Source organism: Scyliorhinus canicula, chromosome 5 (genome assembly GCF_902713615.1).
Source record: "Scyliorhinus canicula chromosome 5, sScyCan1.1, whole genome shotgun sequence".
NCBI lineage: Eukaryota > Metazoa > Chordata > Chondrichthyes > Carcharhiniformes > Scyliorhinidae > Scyliorhinus > Scyliorhinus canicula.
This window is the reverse complement of record NC_052150.1, coordinates 161,270,414-161,285,537: the sequence shown is the minus strand read 5'-3', so window position 1 is coordinate 161,285,537 and position 15,124 is coordinate 161,270,414. Positions and strand designations below refer to the sequence as shown.

At 43.1% G+C, this 15,124-nt stretch overlaps 1 protein-coding gene across 2 annotated transcripts in view; it reads left to right on the top strand.

Moving 5' to 3' along the window:
• The first annotated feature begins 2,667 nt into the window (after positions 1-2,667).
• The window catches only part of cdk14 (cyclin-dependent kinase 14), a 776,296-nt gene continuing 763,839 nt past the window's right edge, over positions 2,668-15,124 (top strand). Inside the window, exons 1-2 of one of the 2 annotated variants that reach the window (XM_038797928.1) lie at positions 2,668-3,233; positions 3,726-3,754. In XM_038797928.1, the coding sequence (XP_038653856.1) occupies positions 3,143-3,233; positions 3,726-3,754 (120 nt within the window). In that variant the 5' untranslated portion in view covers positions 2,668-3,142. The remainder of the gene's footprint in view (positions 3,234-3,725; positions 3,755-15,124) is intronic. The other variant, XM_038797927.1, reaches the window with a different exon arrangement.

The following is a 15,124-nucleotide window of genomic DNA, read 5'->3' as shown; positions in this document are numbered from 1 at the left end:
GGATTTATAATAATAATATGGCCAAAAATATGAACTATAATATATATCAATTTCTTACATTCAGCATGCTTCAATATTAATCTTAAAATCTTGGAGGTGCTTGGACAATTGTGGAGGATAAACATCCCTATCCTAATGAAACGAAATGAAATGAAAATCGCTTATTGTCACGAGTAGGCTTCAATGAAGTTACTGTGAAAAGCCCCTAGTCGCCACATTCCGGCGCCTGTACGGGGAGGCTGGTACGGGAATCGAACCGTGCTGCTGGCCAGCTTGGTCTGCTTTAAAAGCCAGCGGTTTAGCCTGGTGAGCTAAACCAGCCCCTTGGTTGGTTGGTTCAGTGCAAATTTTCTGACTTAACCAATATGGCAGGTGGTTCACTTTCAGTGCAAAATAATTGCACGTGCTCCGTCCATCATATTACGCAAGCATCCATTTTGTGTCTGGAAATCAGATGCAGCACTGTTGAATTTCTAAGTCTGTAAAACTGAAAAACATTACTAAAATATATTTTAAAGTACACTGGTCCGGAACAAACCAAGATTTAAAATTGGGTTGTGGAGCTGGAAGGAGGTAGGCGCCTGTCTCCTATTTTGCAACACCAATTGTAATGAAGGTCGATTAGCCCAATTGACTGGATAGGTGGTTCATGATATGGAGTGATGTCGCCAGTGTGGTTTCAATTTCTGCACTGGGTGAAGTTATTCATGAAGGCTCTGTCTTCTCAACCTTGCCCCTTGCCTGAGGTGCGGTGACTCTCCGGGTTAAATCACCACCAATCAGTTCTCAAAAAAAGGGAAGAGCATCCTCTAGGACTGTGGTGACATTTATGTTACATTTAGAGTGACCAACGATTCTTACACCTTAGATCTATTAAGCCAGAAAATTTCCTCCAGGAATATATTGGGAGAGGACCAATATATTCAAAGCATAAAGCTAAAAATTTCAATTTTGATTAAAACTTCCTTTGGAGTATCAAATAAGCATGTAAAAAGGAAGTAGCCATGAATATTGAGGATATGCTTCAGAAGTAAATTCAGAGAAATTAAACGTAGCAAGAGGAAACTTAGCGTGAGGTCAATATGCTTTAGAATTGTATAATTATTGGGAAAGTTTAGAATGACACACAGTAGTACTTGGCTGGATATGCATATTGATACCAGCCAAAGGATATTCGGTGAAGTTGCTTCTGTATGAAAACTTTGTTGAAAAGGAAGTTGATATGATTTTATTAATACCTTTAATACGTAACTACCAGTGCATCAATTTCCTGCCAATTTGGGATTCAAATTCCCTTTTTTCCCTAGGAAAAGCACTTTTTAATTTAAGAAATTGCACCCATCAAACAATTACCCCATACTCAAAAGCAATTTAGAAAAAAGGGGGAATGTACATGACTGATGGTTGGAAGCCATTTCCTGTTCAGTTCAATCTCCCTTTGCTTGTATTAATTAAATGAATCCTTATTGGCAATTTATTAAGTGTGACCAATCAGATAATGAAGATCACTTGCTTCTCCAAACCAGAAAAATGTGTAGAACGGTGGCGTCACAGAAAACTCACAGAGCAAGAAGCTTACCCATGTCAAATAAAGGCTTTGATGCTCTGTGGCCTACTTAAGCACTTTATGATTGAATTATGATGCTGATGATGAGGTAATTTGCAGCCTCGAGGAAATGTTGGCCTTGTGAACTTCTCCCTTCCCTGCCCTGCAATTAATTCTGTGGTGTGTGTCTGGGTTTGATTTGTGGGTGGAATACATTGCTTATTTGGCATAAGTGTAAAGGCAGTTTGAAATCTGGCAGCACTGAACACTATCGCACTTCCTAAAACGAATGAATCAGGTACGGAGTTGAAAGTTATTGTGAAAACAAGATATTATAGCCACAATACGCGCAGATGCGATTTTCCTCAATATTCCCCATCTCTCAAGTTTAAAAGAAACATTGGAAATATGATGATGCCACTTCGTGTTAACTTGAATAAAAACATAATTTTGGAATCGTTTGTTATTGTAAAACATTAGATTAAATGATGTACCCAAGACTGGGGAGGAGAGGACACGACAGACTGATGAGGCAGGAAGGAAAACTCCAGAAAATGATTTCTTGCTCTTGGTGTTCATGTGTCTCGATAGCTTGTTACACAATTTAAATCTGCCTTGGTTTGAGGGTGACTTACTGGGGAAGGAGTCCTTGCTGCTATTGTTATCAAGCTGGCTACTTTCTTATAGCTGTATTTTTAAAAATTCAAGCAGTGATGTCACCAAACTAATAAGGCTGGGACATTCACTAAATATAAAACAAAACGGGGATGATTTGCAACAGGAGCCTCCAGTCGGGCTGGATAATTTATTAACACGTTTAATAAAGAAACACCACCTCCATTTCTAAGCAAAATATGACATGATTCCTCATTTAATTAGGTGGTAACCCATGTCGGGTTTTCCAAGAGAACAGCGTTTCTTTCCCATTGTTCATTTTCATTTCATTGTGCCAAACAGTTTAAACCGAGGGAGAAGGAGACCAACTCTTGGGAGCCCCGCAGCTTGTGAGGGAGCGAGTGGGCGGGCTTGGGAAGTGATTGACAGGACGCTCTGCCAATAGGGAAGGCGATGGGCAGTGGCATCGGCCCAATGGAATGAGAGGGGAGGGGACGGGGAGCCCCTCTGACTTGTGTGGAGACTGACAAGCAGCGCGGCGGAGAGGGTGACTGACTTTCCACTGCCGACTGGGGGGGAAAAAAAGCTGAGAGCAGTTACCTCCTCGAAGACAAAACTCCTCTTCCGCGCACCCTCCCTCCCTCCACCTTGTGCGGACTGCAGGGCACTTTAGTGCAGCATCGCTTATCTTTGTTTCAGTGGCGTGCCAGGAATTCGAGAGGGAGAGAGGGGAAACTCTCTTGGATTTAACTTGTACAGAGAAAAAAAAAGACGCCGAGGGGGGCTGTGCACACACACACTTCCTGTGTTTGACAGGAGGATGGGGGAAAACCTTCAAACTTAAGTCCGCCGTTTCGCCTTTCGTTTGCTGTCATTTTTTAGGGGGAAGAAACCGGTATTCGTCTGCCCCCCAGCCAGATCGCCTCTGTAGCGGATCGAGCAGGATTCGGAGACTCGAGCGACTGGACCATTTTCCCGGAGATGTGTGACATGATTTCAGAGCAGTCCGCCGAAAAAATCGGCAGAATGAAGAAGTTGAGAAGAACTTTATCCGAGAGTTTTAGCCGTTTGGGTGAGTGGGATTAATTGCAGAAGTTTATTTAAAAAAAACACTGGTGACTGGTTAGTATTTAAAAAAAATTTCCTGGGCAGTGTGTTCATCACTGAGGTTGCAAATATCCATTTGCCTGTTGGCGATCTTTTTAAGTCCCTCAACAAAAAAAAAGAAACACTTTCACTGAAGTAAAGCTAGCTGGCGCAGTAATCATACAGTTTGCTTTTATGCAGCACTAGTTTGCAAGGCTAGCTGCTGCTGTACTCCCAAGAAAAAGGAAAGCTGTATTTAAAATATTCAGAACGTTTTTATATCCCGCAATACCGTCAATCAAACGTTTTGCATTATTAGCACCTATTCTATTATTAAAAAAATATACCCGAGGCTCTAACTGTTCTAATATTTTTCCCCAGCCACCTACTGTACAAAATGAGTGGAGGTACTTTGAGATTGGGGAGGTTACTGACGAACTATGCCTGGGTTAATCATATGTTTCTCTTTCTTTTTAAGCCTTGAAGAAGGATGACAACTTCGATGAGGTAAGATGCGCACAAAATGATGTCGAACGAGTTCATGTACACTTTTTGTAGGGGTAATGCTGAATTGAAGTTACTGTACTGGTTACAATTAATTCTCTTTGGGAGACTGGGGAAAGCTCTCTCTCTCTCTCTCCCTTTTAACTTATTTTATCACCAAGGTTCAAATCTGGGTCAGGCACTTGTCAGGCAGGAATGATTTTTTGGGCAATTTGAATCCATGTTAGGTGGATCCATAAAGAAATATTTTCATTCAGAATCTAGCCAGGCTGACAATGTTGGATCAAATAGGAGCAGGCAATTCGGCCCTTCGAGTCTTCTCTGCCATTCATTATGATCATGGCTGATCATCAGTCACCTGTTCCCGCATCTCTTTATGTTCTCTACCGCATCTGCCCTGTCTAGTCCAAAGATGTGCTGGTTAGGTGGGTTGGCCATGATCAACGCATGGGGTTACAGGGATGGGGTGTGAGAGTTGGCCGAGGTTGTGTACTCTTTCGGAGAGTCAGTATGACTTGATGGGCCGAATAGCCTCCTGCGTTGTAGAGATTCTATGTCCTGTTAGTATTTTACAGATTTGAGATCTCTTTTCTGCTTACCCCCCCCACGCCCCCAAACCAAAATCTCCAGCGAATATAATCTTAATCGACTCAATCTCTCATACATCAGTCCCAACAATCAATCTGCTAAACCTTCGCTGCACACACTCGAGAACAAGAACATCATTCCTCGATTAAGGATACCACCACTGACACAACACAATATTCCAGCTGTGGCATTACCAAGGCCCTGTGTAATTGCAGAAAGACATCCCTGCTCCTCGAATCCTGCCACCAAGGCCAACATACTTTGCCACATTTACTGCCTGCTGCACCTGCAAGCTTACTTTTGGCTAATACATTAACGTATTGATACATTGGTCAATTTGAATGCAATTTCTTTCCTGGGTTTGATACTATAAATATGGTCTGATTACAAATGACGATATTGATGCTCTGGATTCTACCAGACCTGTGATCAGTGACTGCTAAGTTAATTGATTTGTGGGTGACAATGGGATCAAACCCAAATTGCCTTGATTGCATGTGAACTAATTGATATAAATAAGATGGCAAATGACTTTTGGTGGAATGGGTATTTGTGTGCGTTAAAATGTTCAACTATTACACCTCTCCTGAGCAGAGGATGAATAAACTGGATTTGAATACACACCCCTGATGAAATAAAAGCTCAATCTGTGAACCATGTGTACCACTGAACCCAGTTAACCTTTTTTAAACCTTTCCACCTTGGAGAAATAAACAAGCGGATAAAATATCAACCACAATTGAAATATTTTTTTTACATCATAGATGGTGTAAAGCCATTTACGGTCGAGTTTACAGTGCCTGTGGATTATGTATGTGAATGAAGGTGCATCAATTTTTTAGATTTACGCTTTTTAGTGTAATTCAAGTTTGTAGAACAGTTTGACTAAATATTGTTTTAGCAATCTCCAGTAAGTGCACAATATAGCTGCTAATAATTTCCATCCTTGGTGAAATAGATGGTTATAACAGCATTGTTCACTGTATCGCTACAAACAGAAAGAGATGACAGAAATTCGGAATAATGTTGAATGAAGATGTCAATCTGCACACATATACAGTGCTGCACAAGACTTGTTTTGTTTTAGAATGTGTTTTTATCCCACTAACATGCAATGCTTGCACATTTGATGGGTTACAGTGGGTGCCTTTGCTGCGGTCAGAAAGGTGGGAATAAGTGGGGGGTCACGGTAGCATAATGGTTAGCGCAGTTTCTTCACAGCTCCAGGGTTCCAGGTTCGATTCCCAGCTTGGGTCACTGTCTGTGTGGAGTTTGCACTTTCTCCCCGTGCCTGTGTGGGTTTCCTCCGGGTGCTCCGGTTTCCTCCCACAGTCCAACTATGTGTAGGTTAGGCGGATTGGCCATGCTAAATTGTCGTTAGTGTGAGGTTGCTGGGGTGGAGGTATTGGCTTGGGTAGGATGCTCTTTCCAAGGGCTGGTGCAGACACGATGGACCAAATGGCCTCCTTCTGCACTGTAAATTCTTATGAATAATGCATTCATACCTTGTGGTGATTGGTTGTGCTACTTGCCAACCATCCTCGCATTTATTTCTGATATTTCTGGTCGGGTCTCCAGAGGTGTGTATATCAGTTATCTACTTTCTTCTCGGCTGGCGTTGAGGAAAGTTCCGTTTGGGGGTGAGGATGGCTCTAGGGTGATGTGTGTGGTAATAGCATCCTGCTATGCAGAGTTAAAACCTGATCTGGAATCTAGGCAGGTCTGTAATACTCCAAGGTAATAATTGATCAAGCTCCTTGGTTTCTTAATGGAACCTGGAGGGATAGTCCTGTTTCTTAGCAGGATTTTTGTTTTTGGCTGCAGTTAACCCTGAAACCTGATGATCTAGTGGGTGGTTATGATCATTAGTGCTTGGGAAAATGGAAACTCAATGGGTTTTTAAGTTTGGCTTACTTCTGGTCATTGCTTATCAAAAAATAGAGCTTTTTTGTTTGCCTTTACTGTGAAATTGACATCTATAGGTGGTGATGTGGGAGAAATTGACACAATAGTACATAAAATAAGTACTCTTCCTGCAATTGTTATAAAATTCAAATTTGTTTTGGATGCAAAATCTGCCCAACATTCATTTTATGAAATAATTGACTTGAGCAGTGAATTTGTTGCAGCTCTATTAATACTTATAATGTTGCAGGTGTTTTGTATTATTAATGATCAAACTCATTTAAATTTCACACCTAATTTGTCACATGTAAATTAAATTCAGATTTGAATTTGATTTGTTACTATTATGAAGCTACAAAGGACACTCTGAACTTCAGATTTGTTAAATTACATTTTTGTAAATTTAAGTGTACAAAATGCCATCCGTTTCCAGTTTTTCTCAACAGAGGCCGTTATGCTCTGAAAAACCTACTTTACAAAAACTGTTTGGGGAGCGAAGTTTTATATTCCTGCTTCATAAAATCTTTCATTGTGTGAGAATGGAATGTTGCATGAGCTGATACTGTACGCTCAACTGATATTTATGAGACTATTTAAAGAAAAGATGATTGATCCTGAAAATTGTTACTCCAAACATGTAATTGGTTTTCTCTCCATATTTCGGAATATAGGGTTAGGGCATTTGGCCTCTGCTCTGCCATTTGATTAGATCATGGCTAATCTTCCACCTTGACACCATCTTCCTGCACTATCCCCTTATCTCTTGATCTCACTGATATCTGGCCATCTGTCAGTCTCTGCTTATGACTGAGTCTCCACAGCCTTCTAGGATAGCAAATTCCAAAGATCCACCATCATCCGACGAAGAAAAATCCTAATCATAGTCCTAAATGGCCCACCTCTTAGCCTGTGTGTGCTCTGGTTCTAGACCACCCAACTAGGGGAATCCTCCTCCTTGTATCTACTCTGTTAAGACCTGTAAGAGTTTTGTGCACTTCAATGGAGTCACCGCTCGTTCTTCTAAACGCTAAAGTTTACAGGCCCAGCCGCCCCTCTCCTTGTTGCATTTCCTCTTATGGCCAGCAAATCCTTCCTTGGGTAAAGAGACCAAAACTGCCCACGCTACTCCAGGTATGTTCTGAATGGTTCTATGCAGTTAAAGCAAAACTTGCTTACTCCTGTACTCCAATCCCCTTGCAATCATGGATAAGATACCATTTGCCATCATAATTACTTGCTGCGCCAGAATGTTAGTTTTTAGTGACTTGTGAACAAGGGCACCCAGGTGTCTTTAGACATCGATGGTTGTCAATCTGTCATCATTTTGAAAAATGCTGTGCTTTTGTTTTTTTTCCCATAGAAAGTAATTTCTCCACGTTACATTTTTCCACATTATGTTCCATCTGCCATGTTCTTGCTCACTCTGTTTTGATCTGTCAAAATCTCCTTGAAGCCTCTTTGTATCCTCCTCCTCAATCCCATTCTCACCATGTTTAGCGTCATCAACAAAATTGGAAAATAGTTTTGGCCTTTGGTCCCCACATTCAAATTGTTTTTTGTTTACTTTGTCCAATTTGAGGGCTATTCAGCATGGCCAATCCAACTACCCTGCACATCTTTGGGGTGTGGGGGTGAGACCCACACAAACACTGGGAGAATGTGCAAACTCCACACTGACAGTGCCCCGGGCTGGGATCGATCCCAGGTCCTTGGTGCCATGAGGCAGCAGTGCTCACCATTGTGCCACCCGTCCCCACATTCAGATTATCGATGTAGATTGTGAATGACTGGGGCCCAAGCGTTGATTCTGGTGGTACCCTAATAGTCACAGCCTGTCATCCTGAGAATGATTCAATCAGCGCCGGCTCTAGGGTTGCTGGCGCCCCGGGCAAGCTGAACTTCGGCGCCCTTGGGGGGGGGGGGGGGGGGGGGGTCGGGGGGGGGGGGGGGGGGGGTTGGGTTGGGTCGGCGGGGGGGGGGGGGTCGGGGGGGGGGGGGTCGGGTCGGGGGGGGGTGTGGGTCGGGGTCGGGTCGGGGGGGGGGGGTCGGGTCGGCGGGGGGGGTGTCGGGTCGGGGGTGGGTGGGTGGGGGGGGTTGGGTCGGCGGGGGGTGGGTCGGTTCGGCGGGGGGGTCGGGTCGGCGGGGGGGGTGGATTCGGGTCGTCGGGGTGGGGTGGGGTCGGGGCGGGGGTCGGGGGTCGGGGGGGGGGGCCGGTGTGACCTGGTATATGATCGGGACTCACCGATCGGCGGGCCGGTCTCTCTGTCAGCAGGTCTCTGACGCCGGTCAAGCACTCGTTGATGGCGCCCCCTAGCACATGGCGCCCCGGGCGACTGCCCGAGTTGCCGGTGCCTTGAGCCGGCCCTGGATTCAATTGCCCACACTGTTTAACTGGGTATGTTTGGTGTAGGTCACTGTCTTTTTAAAAGTTTGTCAGTACTGGAAATTCGCTCATTTTTCTGTCAACTGATTATCTGATTACTGCTGATTTCAGTGTGAAGCAAGCAATTTATTTCAAATTTTGTGTAGCTTAGAGGCAAGTTAATTGCTGCTGATTGCCTCTTTTGTTCTAACAAAGCATGATTCGTGGTTCGTGTTTCAGTGGGTAAACCCAAGATGAGGAGCAATACAGTATTCTGGTGTTTCAGAACTGTATCATACTTCACATAGATTATCTGCGCATGATGCTGTTTCGAGGAAAAAAAACCTATTTACATGTGAAAATTATGCAAGTTTGAACGGTGTGAAATGTGGACCCACCACGAGGTCTTGCATGTGGTGACTATAGCAACTTCCTATCGAAACTGCCAAAATAAACACAAGGGAAAAAAATCTGTTATATGTAGTTTTTATGACCTAATAACATTTTACTTTACATGGCAAGCGAAGTGTGCAATAATAAAATTTGACTGAGTTGTATCATTCACTTGTCAATGCTACAGTGCAGAATTTAAATGATTATCTGTCAGGCCAGCTACTTATTTATTTGATATATGCTGGTGAGCATGGAACAGGTTTTAAAAAACATTTGGCACCCACTATTCATTTTAGAAAATAACTAAATACCTCCGTCTATCATGAGGTGGATGTAGTTCGTATCAAACTTGGTGTGTTGGCAACATTCTTTGTACTGAAAAGGATAACTGACCTAATTAAAATTTCAGACATGTGCCAGAGTATGCTTAAAGCTCAATATAATAGAATTTTGTTGTATTGCTAGTTGGGGAAGTGTCCAAAGATGGGTTTTAAAGAAGGAATGATTTGGGTGGGAAATTTTATCTGGTTGATAATTTTGGTTTAATCAGTCAATTAAGAGTTAAAGTGCACTACTTTTTAAATATATTTTATGGAAAGCAGTTGGTAACCTCCTGTTAACTAATAGCATTTCTGGAAAAAATAAACTCTTGCATAACTGCAGTGGTATTTAGTTGTTTTGTCTTTGCCCAATTATCCCACTTTGTATTTCAGAAATGTTGTGGAACAAATGAAAGTAAATCATAACCTTGCTTCAAAATAACTCTTCCCCTTTTGCACAAATAGGCCCACTGGGATGTAGTGTGCTGTGAACGCTCCTGATATTGGATTCATCCTCTTTTCCATTGGAGCAGTTAACGCTTCCCAGTTGGAGTGTCCCACAGGCCTAACTTTATTTTGCATTTCAAAATACATTTCTCCAGTCATTAAAATCATACAGCATTGAAGGTGGCCATTGGCTCATTATTTCTTACGCTTAAAAGAGACATCAATTAGTCCTATACCTCTGCTCCTCCCCCTAATGTTAAGGGTTTCTCCAGGTATTGAATCATTTTCTTTTTGAAAGTTCTTACTGATTCTGCATTCATCACTCTTCCAGCATTTCAGAGTGATTAAAAAAAATCTTTTATCTATGGTTCCATTGCTAACTGGTTTCTAAGCCATCTGTCAGTTTAAAAAGTTTTATCTCGATTTACTCTATCAAAACCATTTCTAATCTTTCCTCAACTCTGCTTTTAGGAAAACATCCTAGCTTCTGTAGTAACTCCAAAATATCTACGTCTCTCCATTCTTGATGCTGTAACAACCTAGTGTCTCTAGTATCTCTGAAATATCTATGTCCCTCTGTTCTTGATGCTATTTGTGTAAATCTCCTCTGCACTGTATTTTCTCCCTATAGACTCTCTACCTCAGTATGTTCCACTGCACAAAATGGGCCAGTGTCACAGAAATTAAAACAGAAAAATAAAAAAATGTGAAGATAGAATTAAAAGCTGAGCGTACACAAAATGGACAAGTAAGATGGAGGGGAAGGGTGAATCCATGATGTTGATACCTTCACCCCTGTCTTTGCTCTGCAACTGACACCCTTGTTTATACATTTTTACGTTAACCTCTAGATTTGACCAATATGTTGCTCTCCTGGCTGGTGTCCCATATCCCACAGTCTTTAAAAATTTGGTTATCTAAAGCTTTGGTCACATCCTAACTCGCACCAAGTTCCATTCATCATCAATCCTGGGCTCACTGACCTACATTGGTTCTGGAACTCCTCAATTGTAAAGTTCTCCTCTTTGTACTGAAATCCCTCCTTCAATATCTTAGTAAGCTCCTCGAGTTCCACAATTCTGGCTTCTTGAACAGACCCAATTTTAATTGCACCACCATTGGTAGCCTGCCTTGAGCTTAGAACATAGAACATAGAACAGTACAGCACAGAACAGGCCCTTCGGCCCTCGATGTTGTGCCGAACAATGATCACCCCACGTAACCCGTATACCTGTAACCCAACAATCCCCCATTAACCTTACACTACGGGCAATTTAGCATGGCCAATCCACCTAACCCGCACATCTTTGGACTGTGGGAGGAAACCGGAGCACCCGGAGGAAACCCACGCGCACACGGGGAGGACGTGCAGACTCCACACAGACAGTGACTCAGCCGGGAATCGAACCTGGGACCCTGGAGCTGTGAAGCATTGATGCTAACCACCATGCTACCGTGAGGCCCCTAGGCCATAAGCTCCAAAAATGATGTTCCTCTGTGTTCCTTTCTCCTTTTTTTTTAATATAATTTTTATTGGAATTTTTTACAGAAAATATAAAACATAACGACAAACAATGAAATGCAACAAAATAACCCATAATAACTGTGACACCCCCAGACCGTATCGGCGCATGTATCACATCCCCCCACCCCCCCCAACCCTAATGAACAACAAAAGAACTTTAAAAATATTAAAATTAAATAAACAAACATAGTCATTGTCGGCCCTCCCCTTTTCCCTCCCCTTTTCCCTCCCCTTTTCCCTCCCCGGGTTGCTGCTGCTGCTGTCCCCGTACCCTATCGTTGAGCCAGAAAGTCGAGAAAAGGCTGCCACCGCCTAAAGAACCCTTGTACCGACCCTCTCAGGGCGAATTTGACCTTCTCTAGCTTAATGAAACCCGCCATGTCATTGATCCAGGTCTCCACGCTTGGGGGCCTCGCATCCTTCCATTGTAGCAAGATCCTTCGCCGGGCTACTAGGGACGCAAAGGCCAGCACACCGGCCTCTTTCGCCTCCTGCACTCCCAGCTCCACCCCAACCCCAAAAATCGCGAGTCCCCATCCTGGCTTGACCCTGGATCCCACCACCCTCGACACCGTCCTCGCCACCCCCTTCCAGAACTCCTCCAGTGCTGGGCATGCCCAGAACATATAGGCATGGTTCGCTGGACTCCCCGAGCACCTGACACACCTGTCCTCACCCCCAAAGAACCTACTCATCCTCGTCCCAGTCATGTGGGCCCGGTGCAGCACCTTGAATTGGATGAGGTCCTTTCTCCTTTTTGAGACCCTTCTTAAAACCTACCTCTTCGACCAAACTTTTGGTCATCTGACTTAAAATCTAATTTTTTACTCACTGATTTTGGTTCAAGTGCCCCTCAGAAGCACCTTTTTGGTTTGTGTTCACTCTTGAACTTCTTGGGTGTGCAACCGTGTGTTAGCCTCAGGCTGCTGTTGAGTAAAGAGTCAAGAGTTCTGCTCCTTTTCCCAAACACCTTTTATTTTTCCTTGAACATACTCGGCACCAAACTCTATCATCACATCACAGGCTCCCAAGGCCACCTATAGCCTCTTTAACATATCAGTACCAATTATTGGATCAGTAAGACATCTCATTGGAATGTCTCTTAACCCATTCCTTAACAGTCTCCCCTTCCTTGGAGAAAAAGAATAATTTGGCGAAAATAAAATTAAAACTCAAAAACACACGCAATTCCCCCCTCTTTTGTTTTTCATTTTTGGAAGGAAAAAAATCCAAAACAAACAGTCACAGAAACAGGCACCCTTCATTAACAATATCCCAACGTTTCTGTGAACTAGCTCCTCTTTTCGTTAAACAGTCAGTTAATTGATAGCTGCTGTTGACCCATTTAATTTTTGCTATCTCCCCTCTGTCCAACATCTGCTTCAAACTTGCGATACCTAGCCTTCACCTTTTCTCATTGACACTTTTTGTAGAGTGCACATTTTCCCACAGGGATTTATTGTCAAATGTGACACTCCATGGGTATGTTACCCAAATCCCAAAATGTCTGTCAATATCTGAGATATATAAAAGGCCATATCCACCGCCTCTACAAGGCTTAAAATCTCAGCAGCCAAAGTGCTTTTGACCACTCCTTATTTTCTTTGCTTCCCACACAAGAGGGCAACATTTACCATTGTTCCCCATGAGAAAAATTATAAAATCTCCTGTGCTTGAGATCCCATCACATAAATTTGCATAGGATGCATCACTATAAACTTACTTTCAAGTACCTAAGATCACCTAAAACCAGGAACCTCAAAACACACTCCTGCATTTTAAGTTTGACCAATGCTTTATTTGCCCTCATTATGTCTTCCACTTTAGGATCATTTTTGTACTCAACTTGAAGATATCAAAACTAACGTCCGGTCTAGTCTGTCTACCTAACCAATTCAGTTGCCCAATTAAACTTTGCAGTTGCTCTTTTTCCAACTTTGAAACAACTGCGTCTTTTTGTGAAACCCGACTACGACCAACTGCTATTGGACTGATGCTCTCCAAATAAGATTGTAGATGTAAAGTTGCCCTAACTTGGTCTGTTCGATTTTCATCCAATATATTTAAATGCACCGGAAGCCTAACTTCCAACCCTGAATTCTTTTCTCAACCCAGAGATTCCAATAGCTTCAAAATCACGAGTCACACCCCACAAAAAATCATCACCATGCATCATCAAGATGCCAGAAAGATTTCCCTTATGGTGCCAGTAAAACATTGCCGGATCTGCTTTCAACTAGCAACAGCCTAACTTTTAACAAAACTGACATTACTGAAAAATACCAGACCCTGGGTGCATCATTTAATCCATATACGCATTTGTTCAACTTCCAGAGTACTCCTTCTGTGTTAGCTGCCTCTTTAGGAGGACGGAGAAAAATGTCTTTCTGAAGCTGCTGCCCCTGCAAAAAGGCAGGTTTTATATCTATAGATTTGCATTCCCATGTCTTTGTGGCTAACCGAGCCAAAAAGATCTTTAAAATAACCTTTCCTGCCATAGGTGAATCTACCCTAAAATCTTGATCATCTAGTTTTCTTCAAATCCCCTTGCCACAAGCCTGGCCTTTGCCTTAATAAGTTCCATCTGGAAGAACATTTTCCATGCCAATCCATCTGTGGGATAGAGCTCTTTGTCCCCTATCCGGTGCTTCCGTGTATACCCCAAATTCACTCAAACTATGCAGTTCTTGCGGTTTAGCATCTTTGATAACTTTTTCATCCAATTTGTTGGAGGCCACCAAAATCTCATGTGCATATGGGCTCCTCCTCCTAGTAGTATTCATAGTATTACCCATAGAATATAGAACAGTACAGCACAGAACAGGCCCTTCGGCCCTCGATGTTGTGCCGAGCAATGATCACCCTACTCAAACCCACGTAGCCACCCTATACCCGTAACCCAACAACCCCCCCCCCCACCTTAACCTTACTTCCTAGGACACTACGGGCAATTTACCATGGCCAATTCACCTAACCCGCACATCTTTGGACTGTGGGAGGAAACCGGAGCACCCGGAGGAAACCCACGCACACACGGGGAGGACGTGCAGACTCCGCACAGACAGTGACCCAGCCGGGAACCGAACCAGGGACCCTGGAGCTGTGAAGCATTTATGCTAACCACCATGCTACCGTGCTGCCCATGTTCTGAGACCTTGACAAACTATGTCCCCTATCCCGTCTGGTATCTCGTTCTGTACTGCTACTGCTTGATCTTTCCCTTCTGCCGCGGGATGTCCTTTCAATAGTTCTCAACCTTTTCCTGCGAACCTGTTCACGAACCGGTGTACTATCTGAACTGGCACTGCGTTTCTGTGCCTTCCATTTTTGAACTTCGTGTTCCCAATCCATCGTCTTGACAGCCTCCTCTGAATGCTGTACATTCAACCAGTGTTTATACTTTCCTGTGGTCTTCCCTGCTCTACTAACAGTTGCATCCTTCCATTGACTAGACCCTTCAGGCAAGTATGTTACTTTTGTACCAAGTTTTGGCAGTTGACCTTTCGGAAAAATTACCTGTTCTAAATCATCAGAAGTATTGTGTTCCTCTACAGAATCCCTGTATCTCAGTTAACAGGTCCTCCTAGTTGTGTAACACGTGTGCTAGATGACCCTGGTTCCTCCTCATGTCTGTCTGCTCTGTCTAAACTTGAAAATGTGTAATCTGTACCCATTATCCTTGATGAATGTACCCTAATAGTCTGATTGCCATGTTGCAAAATAATTGTTTTGCCATCTATTCCTATGATCTTCCCTGGGCCTTTCCATTCATTAAAATTGTCTCTCTTATAGTATACTATGTCTCCTTGCTGAAAAACAGTATTTGATGGCTG